The 15,211-nt window shown below is 40.0% G+C and overlaps 1 protein-coding gene across 8 annotated transcripts in view; it reads right to left on the reverse strand.

Moving 5' to 3' along the window:
- The window catches only part of TTC21A (tetratricopeptide repeat domain 21A), a 65,657-nt gene that overhangs the window by 10,734 nt on the left and 39,712 nt on the right, over positions 1-15,211 (reverse strand). For 4 of the 8 annotated variants that reach the window (XM_039524049.1, XM_039524045.1, XM_039524044.1 and 1 more), the window contains 8 exons: positions 14,921-15,059; positions 14,500-14,603; positions 10,119-10,307; positions 8,463-8,573; positions 5,517-5,618; positions 4,488-4,569; positions 3,844-3,994; positions 228-389 (listed from right to left, as the gene is read on the reverse strand). In XM_039524049.1, the coding sequence (XP_039379983.1) occupies positions 228-389; positions 3,844-3,994; positions 4,488-4,569; positions 5,517-5,618; positions 8,463-8,573; positions 10,119-10,307; positions 14,500-14,603; positions 14,921-15,059 (1,040 nt within the window). Of the gene's footprint in view, positions 1-227; positions 390-3,843; positions 3,995-4,487; positions 4,570-5,516; positions 5,619-8,462; positions 8,574-10,118; positions 10,308-14,499; positions 14,604-14,920; positions 15,060-15,211 lie in introns of those variants that run through there. The other 4 variants (XM_039524046.1, XM_039524047.1, XM_039524050.1 and 1 more) reach the window with 3 other exon arrangements.

Here is a 15,211-nt window from a genome sequence, read left to right on the forward strand (position 1 = left end):
TTAAGCTCACAAATATGGCAAACGTTTCTATTTTCTGTTAGTGAATATAGCGTAGAGGACACAGTTGAACTGAAATGCTGTGTTTAGCCTCTCTTTACACATGTAGGGGGGAAAAAATGACCAGAGTTTTATGTTAGTCTGAGACATATAATGGAAAGTGAATTTGATATTCCATTATGTTTCTCTATTTCAAATTGTTTCCATTAAGTGTTGGATTTCTCTTTTACCTGTCCTCTGCATTGAGGCTTTCAAACACTTCTCCTCCTATTATCTCATTATCAGGATTTAGGCAGATCTGAATCATATTGTTGATGGCTCTCTGGCCCCAATCACTATCCTTTCGAGCTTTGTTGAAATACTTCAGTGCCTGATTGGGCTGTCCCATGTGCCTGTTTGGAGAGAATATGTAATATGCAGTTGCAGGAGTGTAGGGTGATCATCAATCTTAACAATAACATTTCCATATTGATATACATAAAGCACTAATGGAAAAGGCCTTTGTCAGAGTGGAAAAATCTTGTAATATTTGTTATAAGTATAGAACATTTGTACATATGGATTCTATGAAAACAGGAATAAAAAAGTGCATAATCTATACCAGATACTTGTTTAGTTTACTTTATATTGTTCTGATATTCTTGTGTGTATTGATTCTTTTACTGTACTGTATACTAATTCTTATTACTTATTGTTCTATGGATGATGTTTCTGTTTTCCTGTATCTGTTTGTCTTTTTTTGATATATTAATGTAAAATCAAACTAACTGTACAGAAAGCCATATAAATAGAAAATGTTATATCAGGGGTCTCAAACTCCCAGCCTGTGGGACATCTGTGGCCCACAAACCTCCCCAATGTGGCCCCCGGGGCTCCAGCAGTTTTGGGGCCAGGTCTCTCCCTTGGCCCCACCTGCTGCCCCTGGGCGCTCCCTCCCCCAAGGCAATTTACAATGACGTCTGCCTGCTCGCTCCATGTGTTTGCCGGCCCCTCCCTGTGGCCCCAGGGCAGGGATGTACCTCTGCGCGCTGCTCCCACCCCGAGTGCCCCTGTGGCCAATGGGAAGCTGCGGGAGCTGTGCCTGGGGGCAGCAGCGCGCGGAGGTCCCCCTGCCCACCCCACCTAGGAGCCCCAGGTAAGCACTGCACCCGCCGACCCCCTCCCCGAGCCTTCCCCCTTCTCACACACACCCTCACACCTCCAAACTCCCTCCCAGAGCCTGCACCCCTCCTCCCTCCCAGAGCCTGAAACCCCACCCCCTCCTCTTGCACCCCACCCCCTGCCCCAGCCCAGAGCCTGCACCCAGCACCCAAACTCCATCCCAGAGTCTGCACCCCAGACCCCCTCCCCCACCTAAACTCCCTCCCAGAGCCTGCACCCCAATCCCCTACCCCAGACCTCTTCCCCCACCCAAACTCGCTCCCAGAGCCTTAGGCAGGTGTGGGGCAGAGTTTTGGGCAGGATGGAGTTTTGGGGGGCAGGTTCTGGGCAGCATGAGCGACATTATTGGTCCACTGGGAGATTTAAGAACTGGCACTGGCCCTAATGTAAATTGAGTTTGAGACCCCTGTGTTATATGAATACATTATTTAAATGTGGTTGTGGTTTTGTTCTTTGCTAATATTATCAGAGTCTGGCAAAGGCCTCAATTATATAGCAACCGTACCAGACCTAACATGAAGGAAAAGGAAAGGGAAGTTAAAAGATACTCAAGCCCCAGTTCAAGAAAGCACTTAAGAATGTGCTGAAATGCATTCAATTTCAGGAAACCACTTAAGTATATGCTTAACTTTAAGCATATATCTCATTGACTTCAGTGGGATTTAAGCTTTCCTGAATAGAGGTGCATACTTGAATTGGGGCTTCAGTGAGCATTGCTGGAATCTTGGAAAGCTAGAGGTTGGAAAGGAGCATAGACTACGTACACTTAAAAATGAACAAACAAAAATACCAGAAACAAAAACTTAACAAAAGAAAACACTCCACTGAGCACACAATTCTCCCCCTAGGGAGAGAATGAACCATACATTACAGATGTTGGTCAATTTTTTCATGATTTTTTCAGAGAGGTCACAGAAGTCACAGAATCTGTGACTTCCAGTGAGCTGCATGACCTCAGACCCCGGCAGATGGGAGCTGCAGGGTCCCCCTACCGTCCACAGTGGGAGGACCCCAGAACTCCCAGCTGCTGCAGGGTACCCTGGCTGCCACAGATGGCAGGGGACCCTGGAGCTCCAAGCCCTCACAGGTGGTGGGGGCCCTGAAGATCCAAGTGGGCCCTTGCAGCTGCCTAGCCACTGTGGGGTGGGGACCCCAAAGCTGAGCTCCCCATTTTGTCATGGTTATTTTTAGTAAAAGTCATAGACAGGTCACAGGCTTCCGTGAATTTTTCTTTATTGCCTGTGACCTGTCGGTGATGTTTCTAAAAATATCTGTGACAAAATTTTAGCCTTATTTATGCACTACTGGAAGGTGGTCAGATACTACCATGATGAGTGTGCAGTATGAATCTATACAGAATAAAGAACAGAACCTCCTTTGCTGACTGCTGACTGGAATAACTGGTGGCCAGCGTTTATACTTGGGAGGGAGTAGTGCACAACAGTTAGTAGGGGGCCTGGCTCATGCCCTATCCTGTTACTGTTGTCCATGATGGTAAAAAAATCTTGAGGTAGGTAAGTTCCACCACAATCATGTTAAGAAGCCAAGACCCAGGAACTGAAAATCCTGCACAGATGATATCTACAGAATAAATATTTTTCTCCCTTTTTTCCTTTTAGCACCGCAAAGCCATGGCAGCTAAGAGTAAGTGAGTTGTGCATTGTATTCCAACTTGTGCATCATCAACAAACTCATTTGTTAAGTTCCAATCAATTACACCTGTGGAACTCCCTTCTGAGAATCAGGATGCACACATATTACTAAGGGTATAATTTGAATACAGTACATTTTCACAGATGTGAACAAGGAACATTTCGGCCTATGAAACCTTTATTATTCATGAGAAAGAAAGAACCCAGCTTGATCGGTCAGATCCCAGATTAAGTCTGCAGGGCTAACAGTTAGTAGAAAACATCTTTTGACTTGTCCTAGTTTGATACTTGAATCACTGAAACATAGTATATATGGAACCCCACAATGCCATTTTTAGAGTCACATTTTCAAGCAGAGACAGACTTCAAGGCTTCATTAAGGTAGGCTAATTGCAGCTTTGATTTATCAATCTGTGAAACAGGTAAAATATCTACCTGAAGTGCTTTGTGGGGCTCATATGTTCGGAAAGTGCTTTGAGATCCCCAAATAAAAAGATGTTATATAAAGCAGAAATGATTCTTCATTATTTGACCCACATAATATGAAGTTTAACATATTATATCCAAATATCTTGGATTAAATCCTGGCCTCACTGAAGTCTATGGAACTTCTGCCGTTCACTTCAAAGGGGCCAGATTTCACTCCTTGATTTTAGAGCCATGTGAAATATTTACAATCAAACGTCAACTCTCTTGTACTGAGTTTCAAATATTCAAGTCAACTGAGTTTGTTCTATTCTATTCAGGTTCTTACACACCACCCTTTCCTATATTCACCTGAGTTTCTTTTTTCTATTCCAACATTGCCCTCTCCCACAAAAAGCCTTGCCCAATAGAAAATTGAATTTGTAGTAGAACTTTAACTTCCCAGCAAACCTGAGATGCTGGTTCACTTCAAGGTCTTGCAAACCAAATTGCAAGGCTCAGTTCCCAAAATGAACCTGAAACAGCACATGTAAGCTGTTCAGGGGTTGCATAGCCTTACTCGTCAGGGTATCTATAACATTGCTAAAGACTACTCGGTATAAATTACCAGCAGTAAAGTCCTTTGCAGTAGTTATAACCAGGCTCCAAGAGTGCTCGAGTTGACTTTTTCTTAGCCATTTCAAAGAAATATGTAGCTTTATCAAGCTTACCACTTCTTCTTAGCAAATCTATTAACCTTTCCATGACTGAGAAGTTATCTAAAATGACATAACAATGTAACAAAGTAAGAAAGTTAACTTTACCTTTGTATTGAAAAAACTCAGGCTATCTGAATTCACGTTAAGCTTACATTTTCATTTAAAATGTGAGAAAAAGGCCATGTTTCGCTGTAGGCAGCTATCAGTAGGGTACTGCAATGATGCCTGGAGGATTCAAAGCTGGGAAGAGACTAAGGCTTTCAAAAGGGAAAATGGCAGAGCTCCAAAGACACACAAGAGAACGCAGTCCCCACCAACTTTTCCTGTTCTTTTGAAATGCCAAGGCAAAGTCTCCATCCCAAAGCTTCAGACCCATTCATCTTGTTCCTTTAAGTGTTTGGGACTATAGAAGCTCCTTGTAATAAATAGAACATGCTACTTTGAAGTCTTATAGATGAAATTAAGACAACAGAGTTGTCACATATTTTCATTAATTAGTCTTTTAAAAATAGGGTGAATCTGAAAAAACTCCAGCTTATTTAATAGTAGATACCTGGTGCTTTATCCAGAACATTTTGGTAAAGATTTATAGCTTGTTCATACTTCTGTTTTCTAAACATGAGGTCTGCCATCATCTAAGAGAGCAGAAAAAAACTACATTAAAAGTGCCTGAGCTGAATTCCTTGAAAAGAACCAGAAATGTAAAAGTTATTTTATCCTTCTGAGAATATTCCTGACAACCAAAAAAGGATATGTTTGAAAATAGCTGAGCATGAACTAGCATTAAACAATGTTCCAAATGAAAATATGAAATATGCAATAAAATAACTATGCACTATTCAGATGGACACTCGAATGTAAAGACCAGATGTTGCCTCTTGTTGGATTTGGGCCCAATTCTCTCATTTGTACTTCGAGGGCCCTGTGTATTCTGTGATTCTGCAGCTGTGCAATTTGCCATAGAATTCACCTCTTGCTAAAGAATTATGCTCCAGAATCAAAGTTTTCCGTTAAAAAAAAATTCTAATAATTATGGTTGCTGAAATAATTTAGAAAACAAACCAAGTGTAAACTGATATAATGTTTCTTTTCTGAGCTGCAGACAAGCATGAAACATTAGTTTTGAGAGATGTGAACAGCTCCCTTCATTTAAATAGGTTGTGTTAACTCTGAAATATAAATAAGATCATTTCATTGTCAAGGCTGTTAGCTATTTTGCTGCTGGTCATTTTAGCAGAAATATGTACTGACATGCTTATCAAATATGAAATTTCAGATCTGCTAACTGTGATGTGTAACCTACTGCTTAAATCAGCCTTAGTACCAGATGATTGAAAGAGAGCTAATATAATGCTGATTTTTTAAAAAAGGCTCGAAAGGCGATCCTGGCAATTACAGGTCGTTGAGCCTAACTTAAGTACCAGGGAAACTGGTTGAAACTACAATAAAGAACAAAATGATCAGACACATGGTTGAACACCATATATTGGAGAAGAGTCAATGCAGCTTTTGTAATGCAAACCATGCATCACCGAACTATTACAAGCATGTGAACAAGGGTGATACAGTTGAGATAGTCTACCTGGACATTCAGAAAGCCTTTGACAAGGGTTCCCTCACCAATGGTGCTTAAGAAAACTAAGCAGTCATAGTTAAGAGCAAAGATCCTCTCATGGATCAGCAGCTGGTTAAAAGATAGAAAACAAAGGGTAGGAATAAATGGTCAGTTTTCACAGTGGAGAGAGGTAAATAGCAGGTATAGAGATATATTTGTAGAAGATAATAATTTAGAAATGCTCCGGAATTTAGAGATGTGCCCTGAAAGCGGGGGGTGGGAACATCGCATGGATGTGTGCAGCAGTTCACCAAAGATGCTCTCCAGTTTATTAAAGTTTTATTCCTTTCTCATTGACCGGTTTGTTATTTAATGAACGCAAAGATCATTAGAGCAGGGTCTCCCAAGGATCTCTACTTGGACCTGTACTGTTCAACATATTCATAAATTATCTGGAAAAGGGGGTGAACAGTGAGGTGGCAAAATTTGCAGATGTTACAAAATTACTCAAGATAGTTAAGTCCAAAGCTAAATGTGAAGAGCTACAGAGGGAACTCATTAAACTGGGTGGCTGGGCAATAAAATGGCAGATGAAATTCAATGTTGATAAGTGCAAAGTAATGCACATGTGGGAAAAAAATCCTACTAAACACACAAAATGATGGGGTCTAAATTAGCTGTTACCACTCAAGAAACAGATCTTGGAGTCATCATGGACAGTTCTCTGAAAACATCTGTTCAATATGCAGTGGCAGTCAAAAAAACAACAACAAATAACACAATGTTAGGACCCATTAGGAAAGGAATAGATAATAAAACAGAAAATAGCATAATGCCATTATATAAATACATGGCATGCCCAAACCTTGAATTCTGAATGCAGTTCTGGTTGCCCCATCTCTAAAAAGATATATTAGAATTGGAAAAGGTACAGAGAGAGGCAACAGAAATTATTAGGGGTATGGAACAACTTCCATATGAGGAGAGATTAAAAAGACTGGAACTGTTCAGTTTAGAAGAGAGACAACTAAGGGGAGATACGACAGGGGTCTATAAAATCATGAATGGTGCACAGAAAGTGAATGGAGAAGTGTTATTTACCACTTCATAGAACACAAGAACCAGGGGTCACCCAATGAAATTAATACGTAGCAGGTTTAAAACAAATAAAAGGAAGTACTTCTTCACACAACAACACACATTCATCCTGTGGAACTTGTGCAATGAGATGTTGTGAAGGCCAAAAATATAACTGGATACCAAAAATAATTAGATAAATTAACTGAGAATAGGTCCATCAATGGCTATTAGCCAAGAAGGTCAGGGACATAACGCCATGCTCCGGGTGTCCCTAAACATCTGACTTCCACGAGCTGGGATTGGCTGACTGGGGATGGATCACTTGAAATTGCCCTGTTCTGTTTTTTCTCTCCGAAGCTCCTAGCACTGGCCATTGTTAGAAGACAGGATACCGGGCTAGATGGACCATGGGTCTGACTCAGTATGGCCGTTCTTATCCCACTGCCCCAAGCTGCCTCTCCAGGAGCCCAAATGCCCAACTGTCCCCTCCCAAGCTGCCAAAATCTCCAGCTTCATCAGAGACAGCTTCCACCATGCAGTTTGGTATTGCCACAATGAAAATCTTTAGCATACTAAATGAAGTGTAATAAATGTAATGGGAGCCAATACAAAAAAACCTGAATTTAATATTGAAATAAATAACACAATGGTTACTTTACTACTGTATTATTCACTGTTATATTTAATTCAAAGAAAACTTCCATTAAGGTAACTCACATGTGTATGTGTTTAGAGGATCAGTGCCTGTGTTGGGACTGAATTCTTCAAGCGAGTTATTCCTGGTACAAGTAGTTACTGCACTGATTGATCCATCACATGGCTAAAACATACACTTCAGTAATAAGGTATACCCTGCTATTCTAGACTGAATCCCACATTCAAGAGTTTTGAGATTCAGAGAAAACCTATAAAGCTGGCAGAGTTGAAGAAGGCTGATAATGAAGGGGATGGGGAAAGGTAGAAAGAAAAAGGGCAGAAGAAGGGTGAATGTTTATCTGAGTGTTTGCTGCTGGCTTTGTTTTTTCTTGAACTGTTATTTTGAATAATATCGAAGGGTATCTTTCAACATTATGAATTAAAAGACATAATGAAACAAGTAATAATAACCATACAGAATTATCATGTAGTAAACTGCACTTTTGGAGGGGATCCAAACTCATTTTCAGGTGTCCCATTTCATCTACTGACTCAGGGCTTGTCTATCTGGAGGGGAAATGGGCTCTACAAGGGTGTGGTATCTCAGCAACACTAATGTGCTCACATTAATTGATCTGTTTAGACCCTGCTGGTGCACAGGAACATAGTGCTGTTTGAAACAGTACTACATTAAAGCACACTAGGGAACCTTTAGTCTGCACCAGCAGGGTATACACAGACCACTTAATGTGCAACACATTAGTGCACTTTAGAAATCACCTCTGCTATAGCACATTCATCCACAATGTAAACAAGCCATATATCCTATTTATATGCAATACAACACTGACATGACACTTAGTGCCATGTGAAACATGGATTGAACTGCAAATCAGAGAAACTTTGCCCTGGGCTAAATTGATAGAAGTATAAGATTACCCTCAAAAAAAGAAAACAAAACACTTCGCCATTACTCATAGGTAAGTATATGCTTAATATTTTTTCTGCTCTTATGCAGAATGCTTTTTGGGAGGTATACATTTGCCTTTCACTTTCCCCTTACCTTCCTTTCCTCTGATTCTTCATGGAAAAAGTTTCTTAGTAGATTCAACCTATTTTGCTATCAATTGCAGTGTAGCTTCTTGGATATAAGACATATTAGGCCAATACACAGAGGAATGTCTTTAGAATAGCCTAAACATTGAAAACAAATTCTTTAGTCTGGTCTATAGATGATTAAATTTTACCCATTTATACCATTGTTGCAATTTCATTGCAATTGTCATCTTGAAGAAGCAGAGCACAATGATGTTCACATGACTCGATATCTCCTTGCGCCAAATAAAGACGAGCCAACTGCAATAGTACCTGGGAGAATAAGGACAAGTAATTAAAGAAGGGAAATATTTCAGTGATCAGTGTAATTGATATCGAGAGTCATTTTCTTTTCTTTCTTGATTCAGAATCCTATTTCAGAGATGGAAAAGATTTCAGTGAAGTGACCTCAGGGATAAATTTGTCCCATAATAACATTTACACCATCCTCCTGACAAAGTGGAATGCTCCACACACTAGTATGCTCTTCAGTGCTTTGTCTTGTCTAGTTTTAACTGTCCGAAATGATGGCAATAACATTATTTCTCTTAGAAATAAACAGCTCCAGTTGATGTGGGGCAAAACAGTGACAGAAAAGTCACAGTACATGTCATGCAACCTTTGAAAATGAGTGTGATTTACTCCAGGAAAACATGCATGTTGTTCTCATTTAAATGGAAGTTGCAGATGCTTGATCCTGTGACATGCCTGAGTGCCATCCGCTCCAAGTGAAGTCAGTTGAAGGGGTGACAAAGGGAAGAAGGCTAAGAGGTGACTTGATTACAGTCTATAAGAACCTAAATGGGGTACAAATATTTGATAATTGTTTTTTTAATGTAGCAGAGAAAGGTCTAACATGATCCAATGGCTGGAAGCTGAAGCGAGGCAAATTCAGACTGGAAATAAGGTACACATTTTTAACAATGAGAGTAATTAATAATTGGAATAGTTTACCAAGGGTCATGGTAGATTCTCTATCACTGGCAATTTTTAAAGAAGATTGGATGTTTTTCCTAAGAGATCTGCTATAGGAATTATTGTGGGGAAGTTCTATGGTCTGTGTTATAGAGGAGATCAGACTAGATGACAACAGTGGTCCTTTCTGGCCCTAGAATCTATGAAACTATGAAGTTGAGTGTGTACAGCATCCCAAAGTTGTGCTCGTCACTGCACCCTTCTTGCAGAAAGGGAACATTGGCATCTAACTTGGCAAAATTCCCATGGACTTCAATTGAGGTTCTGCGTGCACAGAGGGAATTCATCATCATATTCAAGGCCATGTTGTACTGCTTAGTGAACCTGAGAATCTAACCCTCAAAATTGTAATGGGAGTTTTGCACATGTAAATCTTATGGGGCTGGGCCCTCTCTTTGTTGCTAATAGAAATATGTGCTTCAGAAGTTTAAGAAAAATGTATAATAGGAAAGGGCTTTTTTTTTCCCTGGAGGTAGCAGTTGTCATTTAATTTCTCTTAAAAAAAAACGGTTTGGTTTTGTTTGTTTGTTTGTTTTTATTGTACATATGCTCCATGTTTTTTTGTAACTGGATGAATTTTATAAAATAAATAAATGAAAAAGTACCAATAAGAGCCTGGACCAATATTTCCTTCTTGCATGTATTTGTTTTTTTCTGGTTGCTGTTCTGCTGAAATGCATGTTTAAGAATTCACTCACAGTACTTTTTATATTCTAAATATTGAAACATATTTTCATCATACCCCTTAAACAACAAAGTGGCTAACATAACTATTTTTTCAACTTAATGTGCACTTAAAGTATTCTTGAACAGATACTGACTTGGATTTAATACAATACTTACTTTACTATCTGTCTGAGTATAACATAGTGCATCTTTATACCATTTAACAGCTTGTACATAGTCTTTCTCGATTAGGTATTGCTCAGCAAACTGTACGCAGATCAATGATGTCAACTGCTTCTGAGAAGGGATCAATTCAGGTTGTTCCAGAGGAATACGCTTCAGTATTCTCAACTGTATGTCACAGGCCTTATGGAATAAACAAATATTCGAAGAGAAATTATAACTCAAACAGTAATGGAGTAACTATTTTAAAAGTTTTTCATAATTTTGTTGGGCAGCAGGAGGTCTAAAAATTATACTTGCTAAATTACTTAAGATGTTTCAAAAAGGTTTTTGTTATATTGTAAATCCAATTTTCATTTCGTTCTCTGAAGCTACTTTCCTTTTTTAAGGTAATTAGGTTATCTTAATATTTTACAATGTTGGATTTTATGTTAGTTGGTTAAATTACTCTTGTTTCTTATAGACTTTTCATTTTCTGGTGCATACAATTAACTACTGTAGGCAATGGCTTGGTGCATCTTCTCTTTTACCATGTAACAGGTGAATATTCTTAAGGGATGAAATTCATCCATGTTTACAAAGGCAGCACAAAATCAGTGGGATCTAAGTGGTGGATAGGCCTGTGCTGTCCCTAGCACAGGGGTGAATTTTACCAAAGGCCTATACTTATAGTACCAAATGATTCTAGCTGTAAGTTTGATGGACACATTTTTCTTCAGCATAATATATCATAAGAACATATAATTTAATGATAACTGAGATGATTCTTTATGGTGGATTCACTGACTAAGTGGAGATTCCCCATTAATTTTAGACCCACTGATCATGCCAAGGTGCTCAGGGCACTGCCTAATAATTCACAATAACTTTTTAAAATATTATAAGCACACAATATAATAAAACCACCTAAAGAAAACAGACAAATAGAGGGAATCGTATATAGAAATAAGGTTATGGGAAAAGATTTTCAATATGGGGCTGATAATGGGGAAAAATATTGGGCCAAATTCTCTGTTTGTGTTACACCACCAAAGAATTTTCCCCATTATCCTATGTTGTTTAAGAGATGGCAGAGTAGGCAAGGGGGAATATATTTCATCCCTTATAGCCTGTGACAATAAAATTACAATTGCCTGCCAACCTAAGATGTAATAGTAGAATCCTTAAGAACTGGGAGGTATTAGAGCATAAATACTAGTTAGGACAAGGCTCAAAAAAGGAGGTAATGAATCTATCCAAGGCCCATAGCAAAATTCCATATTCACTGAAGTGTAAAGTTAATAATTTGAGCTACACAACGAGGGCCTAGTTTTCAGAAGAACTGAGCACTACAACTCTGGGTAAAGTCAATGGAAGTTGCAAATGTTCAACATCTCTGAAAAAAGAACAACAACCTTGGAAGAAATGGTTAGTTGCTGTAACTGTGGTTCTTTGAGATGTGATGCAGACATGTATTCCACTTATGTGTGGGTGTGCCTAGCACACTGGAGCCAGAGAATTTTGCCTAGCAGTACCTGTAGGAAGGCAGTGCTTGTGCCTTGTGGCCATAGCACTTCCCCTGGCTATATGAGGTGGCAAGTCCCAGCCCCCTCAATTCCTTTGCACTGAATTTCAAGAATATAGACCCTGATTCAGATGGATTGGATTGTGGAATACACGTAGGGTGACCAGACAGCAAGTGTGAAAAATCGGGACAGGTAATAGGAGCCTATATAAGAAAAAGACCCCAAAATCGGGACTGTCCCTATAAAATCGGGACATCTGGTCACCCTAAATACACTTCTGCATCACATGTTGAAGAACCACGGTTACAGTAATTGTTTCTTTTTCTTTGAGTAGATTTGTCGTGTATTCCACTTAGGTGACTCACAAGCGGTACCTGCAGGAGATGGGGCCCAGAGTCTACTTAAACATGGACTGCAGAACTGCTTTACCAAAGTTCACATCTGCTCTGGATGCTGCAGTAATGGCATAATCCTTGGTAAACGTATGCACAGATGACTAAGTGGTGGCTCTTCAAATGTCCAATACTGACACATCACTTAAAAATACCATCAGTGTAGCCTGTGTCCTTGTAGAGTGAGCTTGCATCCTTTGAGGGACATTGCTCATGATATTTCATATGCAGTCTTGATGCAGGAAGTTATCCACCTGCAGACCGTCTGCGAAGAGACTGCCTGTCCCTTCATCCAGTCTGCATACAACACAGACAGACCAGGTGAAGTACGAAATGGTTTAGTCCTGTCCAGGTAAAAGGCGAGGCAGCGCCAGACATCCAGCAAATGAAGATGCTCCTCCTTCAGGGCTGAAGGTGACTTAGGACAGAACTCAGGTAGATACACTGCCTGGTTGAGGTGAAATTAAGACATCACTTTAGATAAAAACTTAGGGTGTGGTTACAAGATCATTTTGTCTTTAGAGAATTGCATATAAGGAGGCTCTGCCATCAAAGCCTGCAACTGTATGTCAAAGCCAGCAGGAAGAGTCTTTTTACATAGAAAAGAAAAAATGTCTAAGACTCGAACGCAGGTCCCATCAGAGCTGCTAAAATCATACTGAGATCTCACAAAGGAACCAGTTTTCTCACTGGTGTGTGGAGACAAAGACTCCTTTCAAGAACTTTGCTACCATGGCATTCAAAAATACCAACCTCCCCTGGATGAGCAGATGAAATGCCAAAATCTTAGCCAGGTGGACCTTCAAACTGAGTGCAAGACCTGAATCCTGAAGGTGCAACAAGTACCCCAAAATGTCCTGAATGCCAGTTAACATTAGTTGAACCCTGCCAGACAATGAGCACACTGAAAACATTCCCATTTAGCCAAATGGGTAATGTGGTAGTGGGTTTCCTGTTGTAAAGTAAAACCCATCAAACAGCCTCCAAAATATTGTTCTTCCAACACATTTAACCATGGAGCATCCACAAAGTGAGAGAACCGAAGGCAGAATGCAAGATCTGACCATAACACTGAGTAGGGAGATCTGGATGAAGAGGAAGAGATATAGGAGGCCGAATTGATACCACCAGAAGGTTGGAGAATCATTAAGAAAGGGATAGATTAAATCCCAACATAGTGGGAATCATTAAGAAAGGGACAGATAATAAGACAAGAAAATATCATATTGCCTCTATATAAATCCATGGTACGCCCACATCTTATACTACGTGCAGATGTGGTTACCCCATCTCAAAAAAGATATATTGGAATTGGAAAAGGTTCAGAAAAGGGGAACAAAAATTATTGGGGTATGGAATGGCTGCCATACGAGGAGAGATTAATAAAACTGGGACTTTTCAGCATGGAAAAGAGATGACTAAGTGGGGATATGATAGAGATTTATAAAATCATGACTAGTGTGGAGAAAGTAAATAAGGAAGTGTTATTTACTCCTTCTCACAACACAAGAACTAAGGGCCACCAAATCAAATTAATAGGCAGCAGGAACAAACAAAAGGAAGTATTTTTTCACACAACGCACAGTCAACCTGTGGAACTCCTTGCCAGAGGATGTTGTGAAGGTCAAGACTATAACAGGGTTTAAAAAAACAACTAGATACATTCATGGAGGATAGGTCCATCAATGGTTATCAGCCAGGATTGGCAGAGATGGTGTCCCTAGCCTTTGTTTGCCAGAAGCTGGGAATGGGTGTCAGGGGATGGATCACTTGGTGATTACCTGTTCTGTTCATTCCCTCTGGGGCACCTGGCATCGGCCACTGCTGGAAGACAGGATACTGGGCTAGACAGACCTTTGGTCTGACCCAGTATGGCCGTTCTTATGTTCTTAAGACAACATCAGTGCTGAAGAGTGCACCAGTACCAAGCAGGTCCTTGGTACTGGGCCCGACACTGGCCTCAACTCTGCAGTCTGTGGTGAGGGAGACCAGGCTGCATTGCTGATGGACCCTGAGGCTCTGTGACATGCCCAGATGTTTCCAACAAGGTTGCGGATGCTGTAACCCCAGCAAAGTCCTGGATGAGTGGGAAGTACAGAACCAATAGGCAGAGTAGATCTGCTGCCACCTGGTATGCCACCAGCATGGAAACAGACAATGCTGGCATTAGTATTGTCAGTACTGGACTGAACGGAAGCCCCATGACTGGAAGTGGAATCTATGATATGGACAGTGAGAAGGAACTGAGGTGGGGTCAGGGTGGTGCCGTCACTTCATATAGCCAGGGGAGGGGCTAAAGCCACAAGGAGTGAGCACTGCGCTCCTACAGGTACTGCTAGGCAAAATTCTGTGGCTTCAGCACCCTAAGTGGGATACACAGCTGCATCTACTCAAAGAAGAACTTAAGCTATTTCTACTGATAAATGATTAGGGAAGATCTCTAGCGTTGTATATGGCTTGTATAACCTCATGAATTACCTTGTTCAAAGTTCCCATCACTTCTTCTTTTTTATTGTTTTTGTAAATCTTTGCTAGTAAAAGCAGGCTCTTGACATCCTTCATCATGGAAGGCAAGTCATTAACTGAAAGATTAAAAAGTGGTAATATGTTATCTCTCTAGTTTGACATTTTTCTGGATATCAGAAACAAGAACTGATATTTGGAGTACATAATGAAGTATTTTCGTGCCACCCACAAATGTGTAAACCAAAGCCTGGGAGAGTGCCCTCATGTAAGGCAATTTAAATATTTATTGGAAGCTTGTGTAAGTGTACTCAGTCTAGAAATATAATTAAGGAGAATACTTATTTATGAAGAAATTAATGTTATATACTATAAACGATTCACAGGCTTTGATCCTACACAGAGCAAAAGTAATAGAAAAGCTGAATAATGCTACCAGAGTCATGCTCCATAGCTTGATTCAGAACTCTTTCTGCCTTGTTAAACTTCTTGAGTTTGAGGAGGAGTTCAGCAAGATCATGGCACAAGAAGTCCTTCTTACTCATCTTTAGAGCTACTTCATAATAATTAATAGCCTACAAGGAAATTTTAAAATGTCAATATAGTACGCCAAATACAGAATTACAGTAGGTCAAAATGAAACATTCATTTATAACTTCTGTCGTCTATTCAATTTCATTATTTCTCTTTGTTTCTTTGTTCTTATGATTTAAGTGTTCAATGAATA

Source organism: Mauremys reevesii, linkage group 2, assembly GCF_016161935.1.
Source record: "Mauremys reevesii isolate NIE-2019 linkage group 2, ASM1616193v1, whole genome shotgun sequence".
Lineage (NCBI taxonomy): Eukaryota > Metazoa > Chordata > Testudines > Geoemydidae > Mauremys > Mauremys reevesii.